At 43.2% G+C, this 20,016-nt stretch overlaps 1 protein-coding gene across 2 annotated transcripts in view; it reads right to left on the bottom strand.

Moving 5' to 3' along the window:
- The window catches only part of CYFIP1 (cytoplasmic FMR1 interacting protein 1), a 134,955-nt gene that overhangs the window by 39,118 nt on the left and 75,821 nt on the right, over window positions 1–20,016 (bottom strand). For both annotated transcript variants that reach the window (XM_021680622.1, XM_021680620.1), the window contains exons 18-24: window positions 19,830–19,986; window positions 18,306–18,402; window positions 16,633–16,709; window positions 16,417–16,525; window positions 14,906–15,025; window positions 12,395–12,594; window positions 6,449–6,536 (exon numbers count right to left, since the gene is read on the bottom strand). In XM_021680622.1, coding sequence (XP_021536297.1) covers window positions 6,449–6,536; window positions 12,395–12,594; window positions 14,906–15,025; window positions 16,417–16,525; window positions 16,633–16,709; window positions 18,306–18,402; window positions 19,830–19,986 — 848 coding nt within the window. The remainder of the gene's footprint in view (window positions 1–6,448; window positions 6,537–12,394; window positions 12,595–14,905; window positions 15,026–16,416; window positions 16,526–16,632; window positions 16,710–18,305; window positions 18,403–19,829; window positions 19,987–20,016) is intronic.

The raw sequence follows: 20,016 nt of genomic DNA, 5'->3' as shown, positions 1-20,016 counted from the left end.
CGTCTGCTTCCTGACCGCCCCCTCACACCTTGGCCCTAAGCTGCCTGCCATACACCCCACCCACCCCTATCTCATGACAGAGCCTCGGCCCTCAGGGCCCTCTGCAGGGTTGGATCCTTCTCAGCATCCAGATCTTGTTAGAGCAAGGCCTCTCCAAAAACCAACCAAAGCTCTGTTACAACATCCTAGGAGCACACCTTCTCACAGGGACATGCTCATCTCCCCTCCCAGGGACATGCAGAGCGCATGGCGCCGCCCAAATGCAGAAAACAGAGATAGCATCAATTTCAGCTTGAAATTCCACATTTCCTTGCAAAACACAGGCAGCTTCTATTTCTGCCAACACTGGTTTCCCCTTCCTCCCAAGTGTATCCCTACTTAACCCTCTGGCTTATCCCACTAAGACATCTATCATTTTCTTCTTGGCTGACAGGCTGAAAATTTTAAATGGACACATTAGTTTGTAAAGTGTTGTGATGTGATTAAGACAGAAGTGGACGGCTGAAGGGAAGATAACATCACGAGCCTGGAGAAGTTGGAGGAAAGGAGGAGGGTGAGCCAAGGACCCGTCTCTTCAAAGACTAGTCATAAGGGAATACTGACATGCTGACACCATCCTGAGAGCCACCACTGGGACCCAGGTGGTCCTTTTATGTCATTATGTTAATAGGCTCATTTCTGCACCTGTGAGAAGAACGTGCAGAAAATACAGAGAAGATACTGCCCAAACCTCAGCCCCTCAGAGCTTCACAGCAGAATGAAGCAGCAGCTGCTCAGTGCTAAAGGCTCTGAGACCACAGGGGCTAGTGTCCGTACCTGGGGAAGCGGGCCATGCCCCACTTCCCTACACAGCCCACAGGCTGGGCCGTGTGAAGACAGAGACTGACACCAACATCGGAGGGAGCAGCCTAAAACCCTAGTGAGAACAGTGCAAACATACCATAGAGTTCAGAAAAGGAAAACGTTTCTGACTCAGCCCTCCTAGCGACTGTACTGCATTCCACTGAACAATAACATACTGTAATATTCTTGATGGTCAGTTAGGCTGCTACCATATTTTTTATGACAATGTTGTATGACCATCCCCATAACAGACCTCATTTTATACTTGTCTGATTTACTCCTTAGCTGTCCAGCTTCCTACAAGTGCGAACATTTAAATATTTTTCCTTTTATTATTAACATATAAATGTATTATTTGTTTCAGGGGTACAGGTCTGTGATTCATCAATCTGATATAATACACAGTGCTCACCAAACACATACCCTCCCCAGTGTCCATCACCCAGTTACCCCATCCTTCCCAGCCCCCCTCCACTCCAGCAACCCTCAGTTTGTTTCCTGAGATTAAGAGTCTCCTGGGGCGTCTGGGTGGTTCAGTCGTTAAGCATCTGCCTTCTGCTCAGGTCATGATCCCAGGGTCCTGGGATCGAGCCCCACATCGGGCTCCCTTTTCAGCTGGAGGCCTGCTTCTCCTTCTCCCACTCCCCCTGCTTGTGTTTCCTCTCTCACTGTGTCTCTCTCTGTCAAATAAATAAATAAAATCTTAAAAAAAAAAAAAAAGAAGAGTCTCTTATGGTTTGTCTCCCTCTCTGGTTTCTTCATGTTTCATTTTTTCCTCTTTCCCTATGATCCTCTGTCTTGTTCCTCAAATTCCACATATCAGTGAGATCATAATTCTTTCTCTGATTGCCTTATTTCGCTTAGCATAATACCCTCTAGTTCCATCCGCATGTCATTGCAAACGGCAAGATTTCATTTTTTGATGGCTGCATAACTAGTCCACTATAGACATATAGATATATATAGACATATCTATATATATCTATATATATCACCTCTTCTTTAACCATTTATCTGTCGATGGACATCTGGCCTCTTTCCATAGTTTGGATATTGTGGACATTGCTGCTATAAATATTGGGGTGCAGGGGCCCCTTCGGATCACTACAATTGTATCTTTGGGGTAAATACCCAGTAGTGCAATTGGTGGATCATAGGGTAGCTCTATTTTCAACTTTTTGAGGAACCTCCATACTGTTTTCCAGAATGGCTGCACCAGCTTGCATTCCCACCAACAGTGTAGGAGGGTTCCCCTTTTCTCTGCATCCTCGCCAACATCTGTCTTTTCCTGACTTGTTAATTGTAGTCATTCTACCTGGTGTGAGGTGGTACCTCATTGTGGTTTTGATTTGTACTTCCCTGATGCCGAATGAGGTTGAGCACTTTTTCATGTGTCTGTTGACCATTTGGATGTCTTCTTTGCAGAAATGTCTGTTCATGTCTTCTGCCCATTTCTTGATTGGATTATTTGTTCCTTGGGTGTTGAGTTTGATAAGTTCTTTATAGATTTTGGATACTAGCCCTTTATTTGATATGTCATTTGTAAATATCTTCTCCCATTCTGTCGGTTGTCTTTTGGTTTTGTTGACTGTTTCCTTTGCTGTGCAGAAGCTTTTTATCTTGATGAAGTCCCAATAGTTCATTTTTGCCCTTGCTTCCCTTGCCTTTGGTAATGTGTCTAGGAAGAAGCTGCTGCAGCTGAGATCAAAGAGGTTGCTGCCTGTGTTCTCCTCAAGGATTGTGATGGACTTCTGTCTCACACTGAGGTCTTTCAACCATTTTGAGTCTATTCTTGTGTGTGGTGTAAGGAAATGGTGCCATTTCATTCTTCTGCATGTGGCTGTCGCATTTTCCCAACACCATTTGTTGAAGAGACTTTTTTCCATTGGACATTGTTTCCTGCTTTATCGAAGATTAGTTGACCATAGAGTTGAGAGTTCACTTCTGAGTTCTCTATTCTGTTCCACTGATCTATGCATCTGTTTTTGTGCCAGTACCATATTGTATTGATTATTACAGCTTTGTAATAGAGCTTGAAGACCGGAATTGTGATGCCACAAGCTTTGGTTTTCTTTTTCAACATTCCTCTGGCTATTTGGGGTCTTTTCTGGTCCCATACAAATTTTAGGATTATTTGTTCCATTTCTGTGAACAAAGTTGATAGTATTTTGATGGGGATTGCATTGAATGTGTAGACTGCTCTAGGTAGCATAGACATTTTCACAATATTTGTTCTTCCAATCCATGAGCATGGAACATTTTTCCATTTCTTTGTGTCTTCCTCAATTTCTTTCATAAGTATTCTATTGTTTTTTGAGTACAGATCCTTTGCCTCTTTGGTTAGATTTATTCCTAGGTATCTTATGGTTTTGGGTGCAATTGTAAATGGGATCGACTCCTTAATTTCTCTTTCTTCTGTCTTGTTGTGGGTGTATAGGAATGCCACTGATTTCTGTGCATTGATTTTATATCCTGCCACCTGACTGAATTCCTGTATGAGTTCTAGCAGTTTCGGGGTGGAGTCTTTTGGGTTTTGCACATGCAATATCATATCATCTGCAAACAGTGAGAGTTTGACTCCTTCGTTGCTGATTCAGATGCCTTTGATTTCTTTTTGTTGTCTGATTGCTGTGGCTAGGACTTCTAATACTATGTTGAATAGCAGTGGTGATAGTGGACATCCCTGCCGTGTTCCTGACCTTAGGGGGAAAGCTCTGTTTTTCCCCACTGAGAATGATATTCACTGTGGGTTTTTCATAGATGGTTTTTATGATATTGAGGTATGTACCTTCTATCCCTACACTGTGAAGAGTTTTAATCAAGAAAGGATGTTGTATGTTGTCAAATGCTTTTTCTGCATCTACTGAGAGGATCATATCGTTCTTGTCCTTTTATTAATGTATTGTATCACATTGATTGATATGCAGATGTTGAACCAAACTTGCAGCCCAGGAATAAATCCCATGTGGTCATGGTGAATAAACCTTTCAATGTACCGTTGGATCCTATTGGCTAGTATTTTGGTGAGAATTTTTGCATCCATGTTCATCAGGGATATTGGTCTCTAATTCTCCTTTTTGGTGGGGTCTTCGTCTGGTTTGGGGATCAAGGTAATGCTGGTCTCATAAAATGAGTTTGGAAGTTTTCCTTCCATTTCTATTTTTTGGAACAGTTTCAGAAGAATAGGTATTAAATCTTCTTGAACTGTTTGGTAGAATTCCGCTGGGAAGACTTCTGGCCCTGGGCTCTTGTTTGTTGGGAGATTTTTGATTACTGCTTCAATTTCCTTACTGGTTATGGGTCTGTTTAGGTTTTTTATTTCTTCCTGGTTCAGTTCTGGTAGTTTATATGTCTCTAGGAACGCATCCATTTCTTCCAGAGTGTCTCATCTGCTGGCATATAGCTGCTCATAATATGTTCTTATAACTGTTCGTATTTCTTTGGTATTGGTTGTGATCTCTCCTCTTTCATTTATGATTTTATTTATTTGGGTCATTTCTCTTTTCTTTTTGATAAGTCTGGCCAGGGGTTTATCGATCTTATTAATTCTTTCAAAGAACCAGCTCCTAGTTTTGTCGATCTGTTCTACTGTTCTTTTGGTTTCTATTTCATTGATTTCTGCTCTGATCTTTATTATTTCTCTTCTGCTGCTGGGTTTAGGCTTTATTTGCTGTTTTCTCTCCAGCTCCTTTAGGTGTAGGGTAAGGTTGTATATTTGAGACCTTTCTTGTTTCTTGAGAAAGGCTTGTATTGCTATATACTTTCCTCTTAGGACGACTTTGCTGCATCCCAAAAATTTTGAACAGTTGTGTTTTCATTTTCATTTGTTTCCATGAATCTTTTTAATTCTTTAATTTCCTGGTTGACCCATTCATTCTTTAGTAGGATGCTCTTTAGCCTCCATGTATTTGAGTTCTTGCCCACTTTCCTCTTGTGATTGAGTTCTAGTTTCAAAGCATTGTGGTCTGAAAAAATGCAGGGAATGATCCCAACCTTCTGGTAGTGGGTGAGACCTCATTTATGACCCCGGATGTGATCTATTCTGGAGAATGTTCCATGGGCACTAGAGAAGAATGTGTATTCTATAGCTTTGGGATGGAATGTTCTGAATATATCTGTGAAGTCCATCTGGTCCAGTGTGTCATTTAAAGTCTATTTCCTTGTTGATCTTTGCTTAGATGATCTGTCCATTTCAGTGAGGGGGGTGTTAAAGTCCCCTACTATTACTGTATTATTGTCAATGTATTTCTTTGATTTTGTTATTAAATGGCTTATCTAATTGGCTGCTCCCATGTTAGGGGCATAAATATTTACAATTGTTAGATCTTCTTGTTGGATAGACCCTTTCAGTATGATATAGTGTCCTTCCTCATCTCTTATTACAGTCTTTGGTTTAAAATCTAATTTGTCTGATAGAAGGATTGCCACCCCAGCTTTCTTTTGATGTCCATTAGCATGGAAAATGGTTTTCCACCCTGTAACTTTCAATCTGGGGGTGTCTTTGGGTCTAAAATGAGTCTCTTGCAGACAGCATATCGATGGGCCTTGTTTTTTTATCCAATCTGATACCGTGTGTCTTTTGATTGGGGCATTTAGCCATTTACATTCAGGGTAACTATTGAAAGATATGAATTTAGTGCCATTGTATTGCCTGTAAGGTGACTGTAACTGTGTATTGTCTGTGTTCCTTTCTGGTCTATGTTGCTTTTATGCTCTCTTTGCTTAGAGGACCCCTTTCAAGATTTCTTGTAAGGCTGGTTTCGTGTTTGCAAATTCTTTAGTTTCTGTTTGTCCTGGAAGCTTTTTATCTCTCCTTCTATTTTCCATGACAGCCTAGCTGGATAAAGTATTCTTGGCTGCATATTTTTCTCATTTAGTACCCTGAGAACATTTAAATATTGATAAACATTTCAGATGGTCCCCTAGAATCATACAGTCCCACATGCACTCCTTTATTTTTCTTCAATTACTGGTGAGGCTAGATATCTATTTCTATTTTTTACTACATTTTTGGGAAATATCTGCCCATTACATCTGTCTCCTTTTACTACAGAGTGCTATCTTTTTCTTATGAAACTATAAGAGTGCTTTAAATATTAACAATACTAGCCTTTAATAATTGTTGCAAATCCAGCCACCCTCAGCCTGGACACTTGTCTCACAGTAGACAGCAGGTGTTCTGTGACCTTTGCCTGCTTGCCTGTGGTTTCTGGATATCAACTCTCTTGCTCCTTCCCACCTTACCCCTCCTTTTGTGGCATCACCACTGGACAAGATATCCCAGCCCCTCTGCCATAGATGAGCCTCTGAGCCTATTCCACACACTTTCCTTGTTTGATATTTTTAAACCTTTAACTCAGCTGACAATCTCACTTATTTTAGGGCCAGGAATGAGGCCAGGCCTAGCCTGACACCCAACACATGGCCAGAGGGCTGTCCCAACACTACGTTCCTTTTCAGAAAGGTGTTAATGGAAGAAAACAATAACATTTCACACATGGCATGATACATTTAAATCACTGCCACTCACCTGATTTAAACTAAACTTGAAAATATGCTTCATTATAAATTTAAAAAGTCACAACACAAACACAGAAGAGCCTACCTTTGATCCATGCAAATACTGGGGTTGTGCATTAGGCTGTTTATCTCTTTGAAATTCTTGAGAAAATGGTAATACTGTCCGAACAAATCTAAACAAAAAAGGATAAAAAGAAAAAAGAAAACAAATTTAATGGTAGTTCTTTAAAATTCAGAACTTTTCCATACCCATCAGTTACATCTTCCTTCCAGCTAACTGATCTAATCATCACATAGGAAAATTCTAAGAAATCAAATACCATGAGATATAAATGCTCCCAAGTATAATACATGTATCCAGAGTTCATCAACAGAGTGAGAACACCCGGGTCCTTCCAGCATGTAAGCATTCTCCAAACTCTGGGAGATAGTCTGGTTTATTGGCACCAGGACCATTTCATGACTAATTCAGTCCTTTGACAAGTGGTAACAACCAAGCACTCAGGCCTTGCTGGGCCTCTGGCCGCAGCAGTGACCTGAGGCACAGGAGTGGGAAGGCAGATACAGGCAGTCATGTCCAGTTACTCACATCACTAGTTACAAGCTAATGGGAAGAATGAGCAACCTGAGTGCTTATAGCCACACTCATAGAGCCACAAGACTGGCTTGATAATGGGTTAGGAGACACTGAAAATCAAATGCTTGGCTTTTTTAAAGCAAACATGTCAAACTTGGCTAATACTTTCAAATCAGAAGCATTCATCTAAACATATGAAACTTTTAAAAAAGATTTTATTTATTCATTTTACAGAGACAGAGAGAGCACAAGCAGGGAGGAGGGCAGAAGGAGAGGGAGAAGCAGGCTCCCTGCTGAGCCAGGAGCCCGATGTGGGGCTCGATCCCAGAACTGTGGAATCATGACCTAAGCGGAAGGCAGACGCTAACCGACTGAGCCACCCAGGTGCCCCTAAAATATAAAACTTTTATAAAGAAGCATCATTAAGAAAACTATATGGATTTTCTAATTATTAAATTCGAAGAACTTGAATGACACATATTACACTTTAATAAATAAGAAGGGATGTAATTGGGAAAATACCACCAGTGCATGAAATGAACATGCACATCTGAGGGGAGGTCAGTGGCCCGTAGCATCAAATGTCTGGATTTTGCTGTCATCCTTTAAAGTGCTGAGTTATTTTGGGTGGGCTGTTAAACTGCTTTGAAGTCAGCTGGAACCTTTCATAATTAGGGAGGCACAGTAGTCAGCACCTGAGGGCTAGTACTAAGGCAGGTCCTCTGGCAATTCTATCGAATGTGTGGGTATTCAAGTGAGCTTTCCCATTCTTGCTGGCAGGGCCTCCAAAGGCTCTGAGCTCTGTGCCAGCTCTGGGAATTATTTGGCTCACAGCTCCCTTTGTCTATCCTTACGGAGTTCCACCCGATGCACACACAGTTTAATATTCAAGCAAAACTAAAGGGCCCCTAAGTCGGTCTCAGGAGCTATTTCACGATGTAGCTCCCTCTTCCATACTGCAAATCTGCCCTGCCAATTCCAACTGTGTCAGCTTCCTCGGTTTCCACCAAACAAGACTTCCAGGTTGTACTTGGGATGCCCCCCCTCCACACTGAGGCCCAGAAAGTGCTTCCAGGCAGACAGCAGGGAAGTCAAAGGGCTCACCTCCCCGGTGTCCCTTCCCTCGGGGAAACATTATGTCTGAAAACAGTGCTTTCATAAATGTTGTCTAATTGTTACTCCATTATCCCAAACAACTTTTAAATACCATATATATATATACATGTACACATATATTCTCAATGTAAAGACAAAAACAGTGGAAACAAATATTGAATTCCAGTTAGTAGGCTTGTGTTTCATGGTAGGAAGGATTAGTAATTTTGAAACTATTTTCTGCATTTTCTAGAACTGAGTGAGTAAATATACCAAAAATAATGAAACAGGATTCTCAGTGTAGAAGGGAGTTACAAAAATGGAAAGGGAGGGATAAAATAAGAATAAGACCCCCCAGTGCTGAACTGGAACCGAAGATACCAGTATGAATTCATGGACAGAAAATGTAGACAACTACAGAGAAGCCGTGCATACGCAAGCTTTATGGGTTTGTATCCCCAGAAAGATAATTTGAAGTCTTAATTACCAGTACCTCAGAACGTGATCCTATTCAGAAACAGGGCCACTGCAGATGTAATTAGTTAAGATGAGGTCATACTGAACTAGAGCGGGCCCTTAATGAGTCAATATGACTCATGTCCTTCTAAGAGGAGAGACACTCATGTCTAGAGAGGAGAGGCAGAGATCGGAACGATACAGCTGCACACTAAGGAAGGCCAAGAATCACTGGCCACCACCAGAAGCTGGGAAGAGGCAAGAGAAGATTCTACCCAGAGGCTTAGAGGAACCAGCACAGCCCCGCTGACAACCTGATTTTGGACATCTAGCCTCCAGAACTGTGAGAAAAGAAATTTTTGTTGTTTGAAGCCCCATGGTTAGTGATAATTTGTTAGAGGAACCTAATACAGTACACAGTCAGGTACTTCTTAGCTCTGAACATCAAAAGGGTCTAGAAACAATGACATCCCAGTAACAATGAGCATATCTAACACCCAGACTTACTTTTTAAATATTAAGCCCAGTTCTAAAATATTCTCCAGTAAAAGGAATCCTATGGAAACGACAAGTTGCAAGGACAGAGCCCAAGAAGTACAAGATGAACCTGGAACTTCTTGAGGTGCAGGAAGTGCTTCAAAATGATGGGGACAGCCAAGAGGACACAGAAATCAGGTAGAAGGGGCTCCCGCCGGCCAAAATGGAGCCACCTTGAGCCACAAAACCCAAATTATGACAGTAACAGATTTTAATGCTGAGTTAGAATCCCCAAGTCCTTACTTATACTAAACAAATAAATAAATGTTAACCCATACAACAGAAGGCCAACTACTATTTATCCATGGAATAATGAAGTCTGAGAATCATCATTGTTCAGCCACCATAACACTAACTGCTAACAGTAGAGAAACCTGGTAGCCACCATCCTAACAAAGGGGCAGAAGTTAACATCACCAGTGCCGGGACAAAGTAGTGCCCTTTGCTTCATGTACGCTGCACCGAGGACGCACTGCTCCCGCGTGGCCTTCCTCCCTCTGAGGCTTAACTCTGACCCCAGTTGTTGGCCTGTTTCCAGAGCTACAGCATTTTCATACAATGATTAGCTGTACACGTTAAATTTAAGTCACAGGCCACCCTAAACCACTTCCCAGAGCCACCAGGCAAAATCCCGAATCAAAAATAAGCAGCAAAATCAGTAGATATGCCAAGCAACAAATGAAGTTCTGGTTTCCCTCAAGCAGCTCTTAGAAAACCCTCAAGTATGGAATTAAAATTCTGGGTGGCACAGTTTTGTCTCTCTTCTCAGGGTTCCAGGTCAGTTCTCCAGGAGCCTTGGTGGGCAGAACAGCCTCTTGCAACACAGGTGGGGCCCACTCCCAGCCTCCGTGGGCTGTGTGCTCACTCTGCAAACAGGGATGTTCACAGCACCTCCTGGGCCAATGGGAGAAATATGCCACAACAGACGAAGGCGCCCAGTGCTGTCCCTTCTGCTTGCTGTCATTTGTATTCGACACTGTGTTGTGTGTTCTCAGGAAATTGGGGCTAAGGTACCATTTGGCAGCTCTCCTCAGTTATATATGGGATGCCTCAATGTTCCTCATATAGATAGTTCCACCAGGGTCCTATAAAAGGCACATGCCTGAAGGTTTTCTACCCTTCGGCAGGTCACTGGGTTACACAGCACCAACGTCCTGACCTGAGCCCTGCCAACTTCATCTTTGACAACCAGACTCCTGCCGCCTGCATCCAAGGCCAGGCAGCCTTGGATGGTGGGGTGTTCTCTGTCATCAGCCCCAAACAGGGAACCCACATGGGCCCCCTTGGCTGGCATGGACTCAGAATCTGGTCCATTTCCCTAACTCCATACTCCTCACCCAACATTTGTTCGGATGTCTGAAGTCTTTCAGAAAACACAGCAATTCAACACAAGAGTTTATGGCAAATGCTGACATTTCGTCATCATGTAATGCTGACCCTCCTCTGTAGCTCACGTCACTTCTGAGGGGTTGGCCCACCGAACCATCACCAAGACCAGGGCACGTGGGTGCTACATGGACTCCAGAGTTCCTCTACACACAAGTGACGCAGGCATAAAGGAGGCTCCGGGAACACCTTTAATTATTCCTTTTGTAAGATCTCTGGGAAATCCCTTAAAGGGCGACAAAATGCTAGATAATTAAAAAAATTATAATGTAAAACAGTACAAAAAAAAAATCACAACTCCCTGTGTTGCCCAATTCCAACCTCACCATAACACCTTTTTTCAGCCCACTGATAGCAGGGTTCTGTTGTACGTCCCCTTTGGAGACCCCAGACAAGGCAAAAACGATTTAAGGAAAGGTAACAAATTAATTCCAAAGGTTGCAAATGGACCAACCAAAACAACTCTTTGGTCCTGCAAGCATCAGCCATGACTTTTCTTCAGAGGCAGAAAAGCATATTTATACCCTAACACAGAATGACCCTTCTTGTTCTATATCACTTGGAATAAGAATATGTATATAACACTATTCCTAATAACACCCATTTTGGCAAAATAAAAAAATATACATGTATATCTGACTGGATGGCAAAAACTGCAGAAGAAAGACCCATTTTTTGATGAGACAAATCTCTAGGGACTTAATTATTTTCCTCCTCATATCTGTATATATGATTTCTAGTTTTTCTATAATTATGATGCATTATTATAATAAGTAAAAAAATATTTTTTCAGTTAATTCAGGCTCTGTAACAACTTGAAAAATATCTACTTCAGGAAACTGGGCATCTTAAAAGAATTAAACAGGGATGAACAGTCTGTAAAGTCTGGTTCTGGTGGACTGTGCCCAGCCAGGCCCAGAAGCCCCTTCACCGGAGGAGGCTGACTGGGGCTCCTCCACCCGTGGCTCTGGAAGCCATGGCCACGTCTCCACCACTGCTGGGGACAGGCGTCAGCCACCCAGGGCCAGTCTGATGGCATAGCCCCATGCACCTGGGAACAGGCCTGCCTCCCCACAAGGAAATCTAACCTTGGGGTCCTAAACAGATAACGGCAAGCCTGGTCAGACTACAGGAGGGCCTCCCTTCTGTCCTCAGTTCTAGAGTTCATCACCCCCTTGAGACACAAAACTCTGGGCCTGAAAGTCAGTAACAATTCAGCCAATACACGATGGGATGCTCAGATCCAGCGGGAAAGCCAAAGACAATGATTTTTAAAAATTGCTCATAACACACACAAGCACACACACACATACACACACGCACACACACACGTACACACACGTCCCTGGCATGTGCTCACAGGGAGCAGGAGCTGAGCTAAGGGCACATGGGACAAACCTCAGACAGGTGGCTGCCCAGGGCAGCCAAGGCAGGCCTGTCCCAGGATTTGGGCCATACCATGAGGCTGAACCACATGGAACTGCTGCTGTCAACCATGCCACTCAGCTAACTGGCACTCTGTGCTGTTCAACATAGTAGCAAAGGGTAGGTGGGTTAGAAGGTGGTTAACTGATGGATCTTCATACACCCCAACATCCCAGAATGGATGAAAAGTAGAGTCAGTGACTACATCCCAACATCAGGCAGACTTACAACTGTGTATGTGATACAGACCCTGTAGCTGGTGTCCACATGCACCATGAGATCAAGCTCTGAGCTACAAGCAAGTGCCCCAGACAGGAACCCCAGCCTGCTGTGCAGTTTCCACATGCAAAGCTGTAAGACATGCCCAGGGGCTGGTCTAGGGCTACACTTGCAAAAAGAGGAGACTGGGAGGGCCTGAATACCTGGACATGAGAAATGATAGGGAACAGGGGAGGAGTCAGCAACCTAGTGGACAAGGTGGAGACCCTGAGATCATCCCATTCAAGAACCCTTTGGCAAGGGCATCCAGAACCATCCATGAGGGGGCACGCTCACCGGTTGGTGGAGCCATTGTAGCAGTAGTTGGGCAGGAAGTCATAGTTGAGTTCCCAGAAGACATGGAGGGTGATTCTCCCATAGGGCGCTGACACATTGTGGTTGGCCTCCCGGAACATGGCATCAAAGCTGTCCAGTGTCAGGTACCTGCTTAGCAGCTTGTGGGTCATGCGGTTGATTTCCAAAAGGCCATCCAACTCCTACAGGACCACAAAGACAGGAGTGTGAGGACAGAAATGGGCCCAGCACAGTGGCCTTGATTCCCCACATGGGCAGTGCCATGGTTGGGGGCAGGGCAGAGTGGGGAGAAGACAGCAGGACACACAGAGGTGAGGCTGGTGTGCTAGGCCAAGAATACACACAGTGGGGGTCTAGGAGGCCACAGGAGCTTGCTTCTTACACCTAAATTCATTATGTCCTCTCCACTGCTTTGAAATAGCCCTCCTTACTGCGGTCACCCCCACAGGGCCATCATTCTTTCTCCACTGAGGTCACCTCCGCATTGACCCCCCACTGGCCTCCAACCACCCACAGGGCCCAGCCCACTCCACCCTTGCTGGAGTACTGGGTCCTCAGGCATCAGCCTGAGTCAGCCTAACATGCCTGGCATTATTCAAAAGCACAGCTATGTAGCAGTCAGCAGATGGCCTTCCAAGCTTTCAGAGTTTGCTCATAAAGATGCCTAGGTCTATGCTATCTACTGCAGCATCCAGTGGCCACATAAGGCAATGAGAATGTGGCTGGTCCAAACTGAGGTGCACTGTGCATGTGAGTTACACACCAGATTTAAAAAATCAAGTATGAAGACAAAGAATGTAAGATATCCATGTCAATAATACAATTCTGTGGAAGAATATGAGGAGCACTGCTCATCCTATGTGGAGATGCTCAAACCTGAGTTGTTCATGCCCACCGCTCACTGAGGCTTCTCTTGTTCTACCCAAAGCTGCATCTCTAGGAATGAACAATCTTCCCTGAGTTCTTACATCTTCACTACCATTTGTCTGCAGACTTCACTCTTGGAAGATCTATTTGGCTTGGCACAAAATCCTTAATTCATACTTCCTTTCCTTGGCTTCTGGCATGAATTGCTATGGGCAAGGCTCTGAGGACAAATTTTCTTTCTCCGATCACTCTGCTCAGATATCCAGAGGATTTTTTCTTTTCCTTTAAAGTCTAATACATTTACTGCACTATTCCTTGGTATTGGCCACTTTGGGTCAGTTTTCCCAGGCACACACCATAGGCTTTTAATATATATTTTATAGCATGTCTTAATTTTTTTAATATATAAATTCTTTTCATTTAAATTTTAGGTGGTTGGGGCACCTGGGTGGCTCAGTCGTTAAGCATCTGCCTTCAGCTCAGGTCATGATCCCAGGGTCCTGGGATCGAGCCCTGCATCGGGCTCTCTGATCGGCGGGAAGCCCACTTCTCCCTCTCCCACTCCCCCTGCTTGTGTTCCCTCTCTCACCATCTTTCTGTCAAATAAATAAATAAAATCTTAAAAAAAAAAAATTTTTTAAATAAATAAATAAATAAATTTTAGGTGGTTAACATATGGTGCAATATTGGCTTCTGGAGTAGAATTCAGTGATTCATCACCTGCATACAACACCCAGTACTCATCCTAACAAGTACCCTCCTTAATGCCCATCACCCATCTAGCCCATCCCCTACCCATGTCCCTCCATTAACCCTCAGTTTGTTCTCTATCGTTGAGTCTCTCATGGTTTGTTTCCATCTCTCCTTTTTTTCTTTTCCCCCTTCCTATATGTTCATCTATTTTCTGCCTTAAATTCCACGTATGAGTGAGATCATATAGCATTTGTCTTTCTCTGACTTATTTCACTTAGTATAATATACTATAGCTCCATCCACATCACTGCAAATGACAAGATTTCATATTTTTTTGATGGCTGAGTAATATTCCATTGTGAATTCAGACCACATCTTCTGTATCCATTCATCAGTCAATGGACATTTGGGATCTCTCCGTAGTTTGACTATTATTCATAAAAGCATGTCTTAAATTCTATCAATGTTTTCTTGAAATACAACTTTTAATATTTGTTCCACCCTGTTGCTTTGGTTTTTCTCTGATATTTGTATGTTCCCTATGTTTTTCTCTATGATATGTATGTTCGCTCTATGTTTGTTAGATCTTCATTGTCTATCTTCTGTATCATTTTCTTTCAAATACTTTTTCTGTGTTCTTTTTGATTTTTAAAATTTTACTTCTTTTATTCTCTTGCCATAGCTAGGTGTAACTTATTCAAGGTTAGGATTACTTCTTTGAAGCCAATTTAGAATTGTGACTACTAAGAGCAGACACTAAAAAAACGATAGGATAGGCCATGCTTGATCAGTGCATACCTTTTGATTCCTATGCAAAAACTGAACCTACTACTGGTTCAATTTATCAGTAAGGACAAAATTAAAATTAGCTCCAATCCTTGTAATCAGTTTTCCACAAATCTGCTGAACCTGACAAAAGGTTCTTATACTTACAACTATTGATGTCAGGTCTTCACTTTCAAATCGTCCAATAGCCAGTTCCAGAGACTTATACATGGCTGCTGAGACACGCTGAGTAATCAGGCGATTAAGGTCTATGGATCTGCCTAGGAGCTGGAAGATGGAGAAAGGAAAAAAGAATGAACAATAAAAAACAAACAAGGGCGCCTGGGTGGCTCAGTCGGTTAAGCGTCTGCCTTCGGCTCAGGTCATGATCCCAGAGTCCTGGGATCGAGTCCCACGTTGGGCTCCCTGCTCAGTGGGGAGTCTGCTTCTCTGCCCCTCCCCTGGCTCGTGTTCTCTCTCTCTCTCAAATAAATAACATCTTAAAAAAAAAAAAAATTTATATATATATATATATATATATATATATATAGAATATATATATTCTCCCAGAATCCAATTCCAAAAGATGAGGCAAACAAATAATATACAAAATGTAAACATTTTAGATCAAATAATATATATAGGTGTCATGATCAAATACCCTACTTTCCTGGAGCGGAAATTTCTACAAGTCAAAACCATAAAGGACTTTCATATTATCATCCTTTGCACTGAACTTATACTTATGTCATGGACAGAAACCCCAAGTTTCACCAAACACCCTGGAGAATCTGGGTTTGTCACTGAGGACGCCCCTCATAAAGCTGTTCAGGACCATCTGCCACCACAGAGCAGGCTGTGCATGCCTAACCTCCACAGTGTTACAACAATGAGTAAGAGAAAATTATTCCCTATTTCAGTCCTAACAATATATGTGTCCCTCAATATCATTTCAGTAATAAAAATATGGACAAAATCCTGGTGGAAATGTCTCAAAATATGAATGGTGATTATCTGAGAATTAAATGGAATTTTCCTTATAGTTTTCTGTATTTTCCTAATTTATGACATATATATAGTTTGTAAGGAAACAAAAAATAAGCACTGTACTTTTTATTCTTTGTGCTGGCCAAGAAAAAGCTCCTCTTTAACACTCAGCTGACAAATATTTCTCACCTTCATTCTTTTAAAAAGTTCTAACTTTTGGGCTCTTGGAGAAGACCCAAGCTCTCTGGGGCCATGCCTTCCCCTGGGAGCCAGAGCAGGGCGGGGTGCAGAGTGCTGCAAGTCTTCCCTTGGGTTTCAGGGTATCCACAAGAAATTGTTTTTAAAATATCAACACTTCGGGGCGCCTGGGTGGCTCAGTTGTTAAGCGTCTGCCTTTGGCTCAGGTCATGATCCCAGGGTCCTGGGATTGAGCCCCGCATCGGGCTCCCTGCTCCGCAGGAAGCCTGCTTCTCCCTCTCCACTCCCCCTGCTTGTGTTCCCTCTCTCATTGTCTCTCTCTCTGATGAATAAATAAATAAAATCTTTAAAAAAAAAATTTCAACACTTTATAAGGATGTGGCCACAGTCACAGAACATACTAACACCTATTAAAACCCAGTGAACTCTAAGAAAACCTCACCATTCCAATGCCAGCTCCCTGCCTCACCATGCCCTGGAGAGGTCTGACTCACCTGCACATGCCTCTGCTTAAGCAGTGTCTCATAGCGGTTAGATGGCGGGAGATGAATCGTTGCCCCCTGATTCTTGCATTCTGATCGTAAACGTTTATCAAGAAGCAAACTAGTATGGAAGAAGAGAAGACATTTCTCATATTCTGTGAATTTTAATGGAAATGTGAGATCAAGTTAACCAAGATTTCATGTCCCAATCATAAACCATATACTCACCTTCCTGCCATAACTTTATAATATGCAAATATCTGGTCTGCCAGCTTATAAACAAATTGGTCAAAGCAGAGATTCACCTGAAGAAAAAGAAAGCATATATTAGATTTTTATTTCCTAAAGATCAAATAAGACAATTAAAAAAAAAAAACCATTTTTGATCCACCAAATTCCATTTCTAGGTATTTAACCAAAAAAACTGAAAATACTAACTTGAAAAAATATATGCATCCCCATGTTTACTGGAGCATTATTTACAAGAGCCAAGACATGGAAGCAACCTAAGCGTCCACTGATGGATAAACATATACAGAACTGTGACACACACACACGAATATCATTCAGTCATAAAAAAGGAAATCCTGCCATTTGCAACTACATGGATGGACCCTGAGGGCATTGTGCTCACTGAAATAAGTCAAAGACAAATACTGTACAATCTCACTCATATGTGGAATCTTAAAAACAACAACAACAACAAAACAAATGCATAGAGAACAGACTGGTGGTTCCAGAGGCAGGGGTAGGTAGGGATGGGCAAAATGAGTGAAAGTGGTCAAAAGGTTCAAACTTCCAGTTATAAAATGAATACGTTCTGGGAATATAAAGTTAAAAGAAAATCTTTTGTCAAGGCAACTAACAAAGGCTCTCTTATTAGAAAAGAGAAACAAGAAACAACCTCATTGTCCAAAAACAACAGATTAAATATATGCTGGTGTGGCCAGGAGTGACTACTACACAGCCACTGAAAATTCTATCAGAACCTCTCTTACTGATGGAGAAAAATGCTCCCTGTCTCTTAAAGGCAAAGGAATATGAAAAAGTCTCTCTTCAACATGTGTTCCCAGTGGTTAATATGCACTGCATTTGGGTTCTGCTCCTGCCACGGGGCTGTGTGTCCTAGGGGCCGCATGTGGCCTCCCCTGGAACATGGCCGGCTGCTCTGGGCACTGAGGTCGGGCAGGAGACACAGGATGGATACAGCCTTGTGACTCCACCCCCAAAGCTGTATCTTCCCTTGCAAATGGGGTTAGCCTCCCCACCCAGAACTCTGATAAGGGCACTATGTGCTCAAAAGGGAACCACCCCAGGACTTGCAGGTCTCTGCCACATGCCTACCCTACATGGCCCAGGAGCCTATGATATCTCCCTGAAGAAGCACTTTCTAGTGTCTCTGGGAGGAGGAAAAAAACATCTAGATGCACAATGCAATTTGTTGAGGTTAAATGCTCTTAAATCTTAAGCTACAAAATAAGATTTATCTCCTTAGCTGCATGTACACAGATTTAATAGTTCCACTTGTAGGAATCTGTCCTCAAAAAATAATCAAACGCAGCTAAAAAATTAGGTGCAAGGAAGTTCATCAAAGCATCACTTCCAATACGCAAAAATAAAAAGCTAAAACGAAAGAAATAAAATAGGGGTTGGTTTAAATTGTGTTCATAACAGAAGACAGGTGAGGATACAGAGGTGGTTATGACACGCAGTCAAATCTTAATGTTGTAAGACCCCAATCATCACATGTGTAGATGCAGATAGAAGGGTTCACTCCAAAATGTTTATTTCAAAACTTCATTCTATTGTTTAAACCTCCTTGTATTATAAAGAAAATTTGCTTCCTCTAATACTCAGAGAAAAAGGAAATTAAAGTTTGTTAAAGGTGCCTAGGCTCTCACCTCTGCCTCAATTTCATCGTAGAGAAACTGCTTGTTGAACCTGGTGAGGGCATAGTGTGCGCTGTCATTGTACAGGTCCAGGGAGTACAGGACGTACCTGCAGAGGGGGCAAACAGTCAGCCCAGCCCTCCCCACAGGGCTTCTTGGCTCTCACATCCCACACTCCAGGCGAAATTTAACATTCATTGTTTTGTTTTGTTTTTTAAGATTTTATTTATTTATTTGACAGAGAGAGACACAGCAAGAGAGGGAACCCCAGCAGGGGGCGTGGGAGAGGGAGAAGCAGGCTTCCCGCGGAGCAGGGAGCCCAATGCAGGGCTGGATCCCAGGACCCTGAGATCATGACCCAAGCCGAAGGCAGATGCCCAACAAGTGAGCCACCCAGGCGCCCGTGAACATTCATTGTTGACCTCTCACATGAGGAAAAACAATCTCTTACTTCAGACCCAAAATGGGGTTCCTGCCGAGGGCCCTAATGGACCAAGCCAGACAATCCCACGGATGGGACACACTTACTAAGGCCATGCCCAGGGCCCCGGGCAGGTCCACAAAGGCTTCCTGTAACAGCATCTTCTCACTTACTTATGTTTCAAAGTTTTCCACCACAGAATACAAAACAAGTTATTTTCTTATTTCTAAGAATGAACTGTCAGACTTAATAAGAAAAACATGAAGATCCTGGGTCCCACAGCTGACCACGACCATGTCCAGCATGGCCAAAAGCCCCTCTCCCCTAGCCCCGTATTTGGACAAAAGGCAGCAGCCAGCAGTCTCCTCCAGTGGTAAGGTCCCTCTGAGGTACAAGGCTGCTTCCACCTCACAGCAGGAAGGCTGTGTAAGCCATGGGGCCAAGCTCAACTCCAAAGACACAACACACAGGCATGCCAAGACCTCTGCATTAGATCTCCATGCTCCTCATCCCCTCTCTGGTGCTGCAGAACAGAGGTTACGGCCACTCCAGAGAAAGTGGAAGGCCATCCTCCGGACCACCACACAAGAACTGATGTGCACAGGCAAAGACAAGGTGCGATACATTTGCTCTGTGTGCCGAAGAACCTGCTGGGTCCGTCCCCAGTCTGTTCACAAGACATACCCCTTTCCTATTACTTCACCTGCAGGAACCTCCTATTTTGAAAGTCTCCCACCCCCTAGCCTGGCCTTGAGCTCTGACCTCAAAAGAAAGCTATTCAATTAATACTTCCTCTCCCAAATTCATCTGGTTCAGAGGCTGTGCCACATGAGAGGCTAGGCCACCTCTCCTTTTGCTGACCCTAGCTGAGCCCCCAGGTCCTCACTAGTACCTGACACGGTGGGACTTAGTGACTCCTGCTGCCTGAGTTCCTGATTTTAGTCTAAAGCCAAGAAACCCATTACTTGTATTAATCTCTGAAGTCTAACCCCACTACGACAACTTCAAATGAAGTGCTGAAAACAGCCCAACCCCTCCTCCATCTCCCAGCTCCCAAATGCCACTGAGGACCCTGGTCATCACAAAGAGCTAAGACACGGCCACAGGGTACTCACTCCATCATTGACGCCTCCTTGGTCTCCAGGATGTGGTCCGTCAGGATCCAGGGCATGGACATCTCGATAGGGAACTGGATCCTCCTGCCCATTGTCAGTTCCAGAAAGAACTCTCGGAACCACAACTGTGAAAGGTCACAGCACTGCTGGAGTGTTTCTTGAAGGATTCAAATGATATCATGTTAAT

This window comes from Neomonachus schauinslandi, chromosome 9, assembly GCF_002201575.2.
Source record: "Neomonachus schauinslandi chromosome 9, ASM220157v2, whole genome shotgun sequence".
Classification (NCBI taxonomy): Eukaryota; Metazoa; Chordata; class Mammalia; order Carnivora; family Phocidae; genus Neomonachus; species Neomonachus schauinslandi.
Note: the sequence above shows the minus strand (reverse complement) of the source record. Positions and strands in the feature narration are given on the sequence as shown.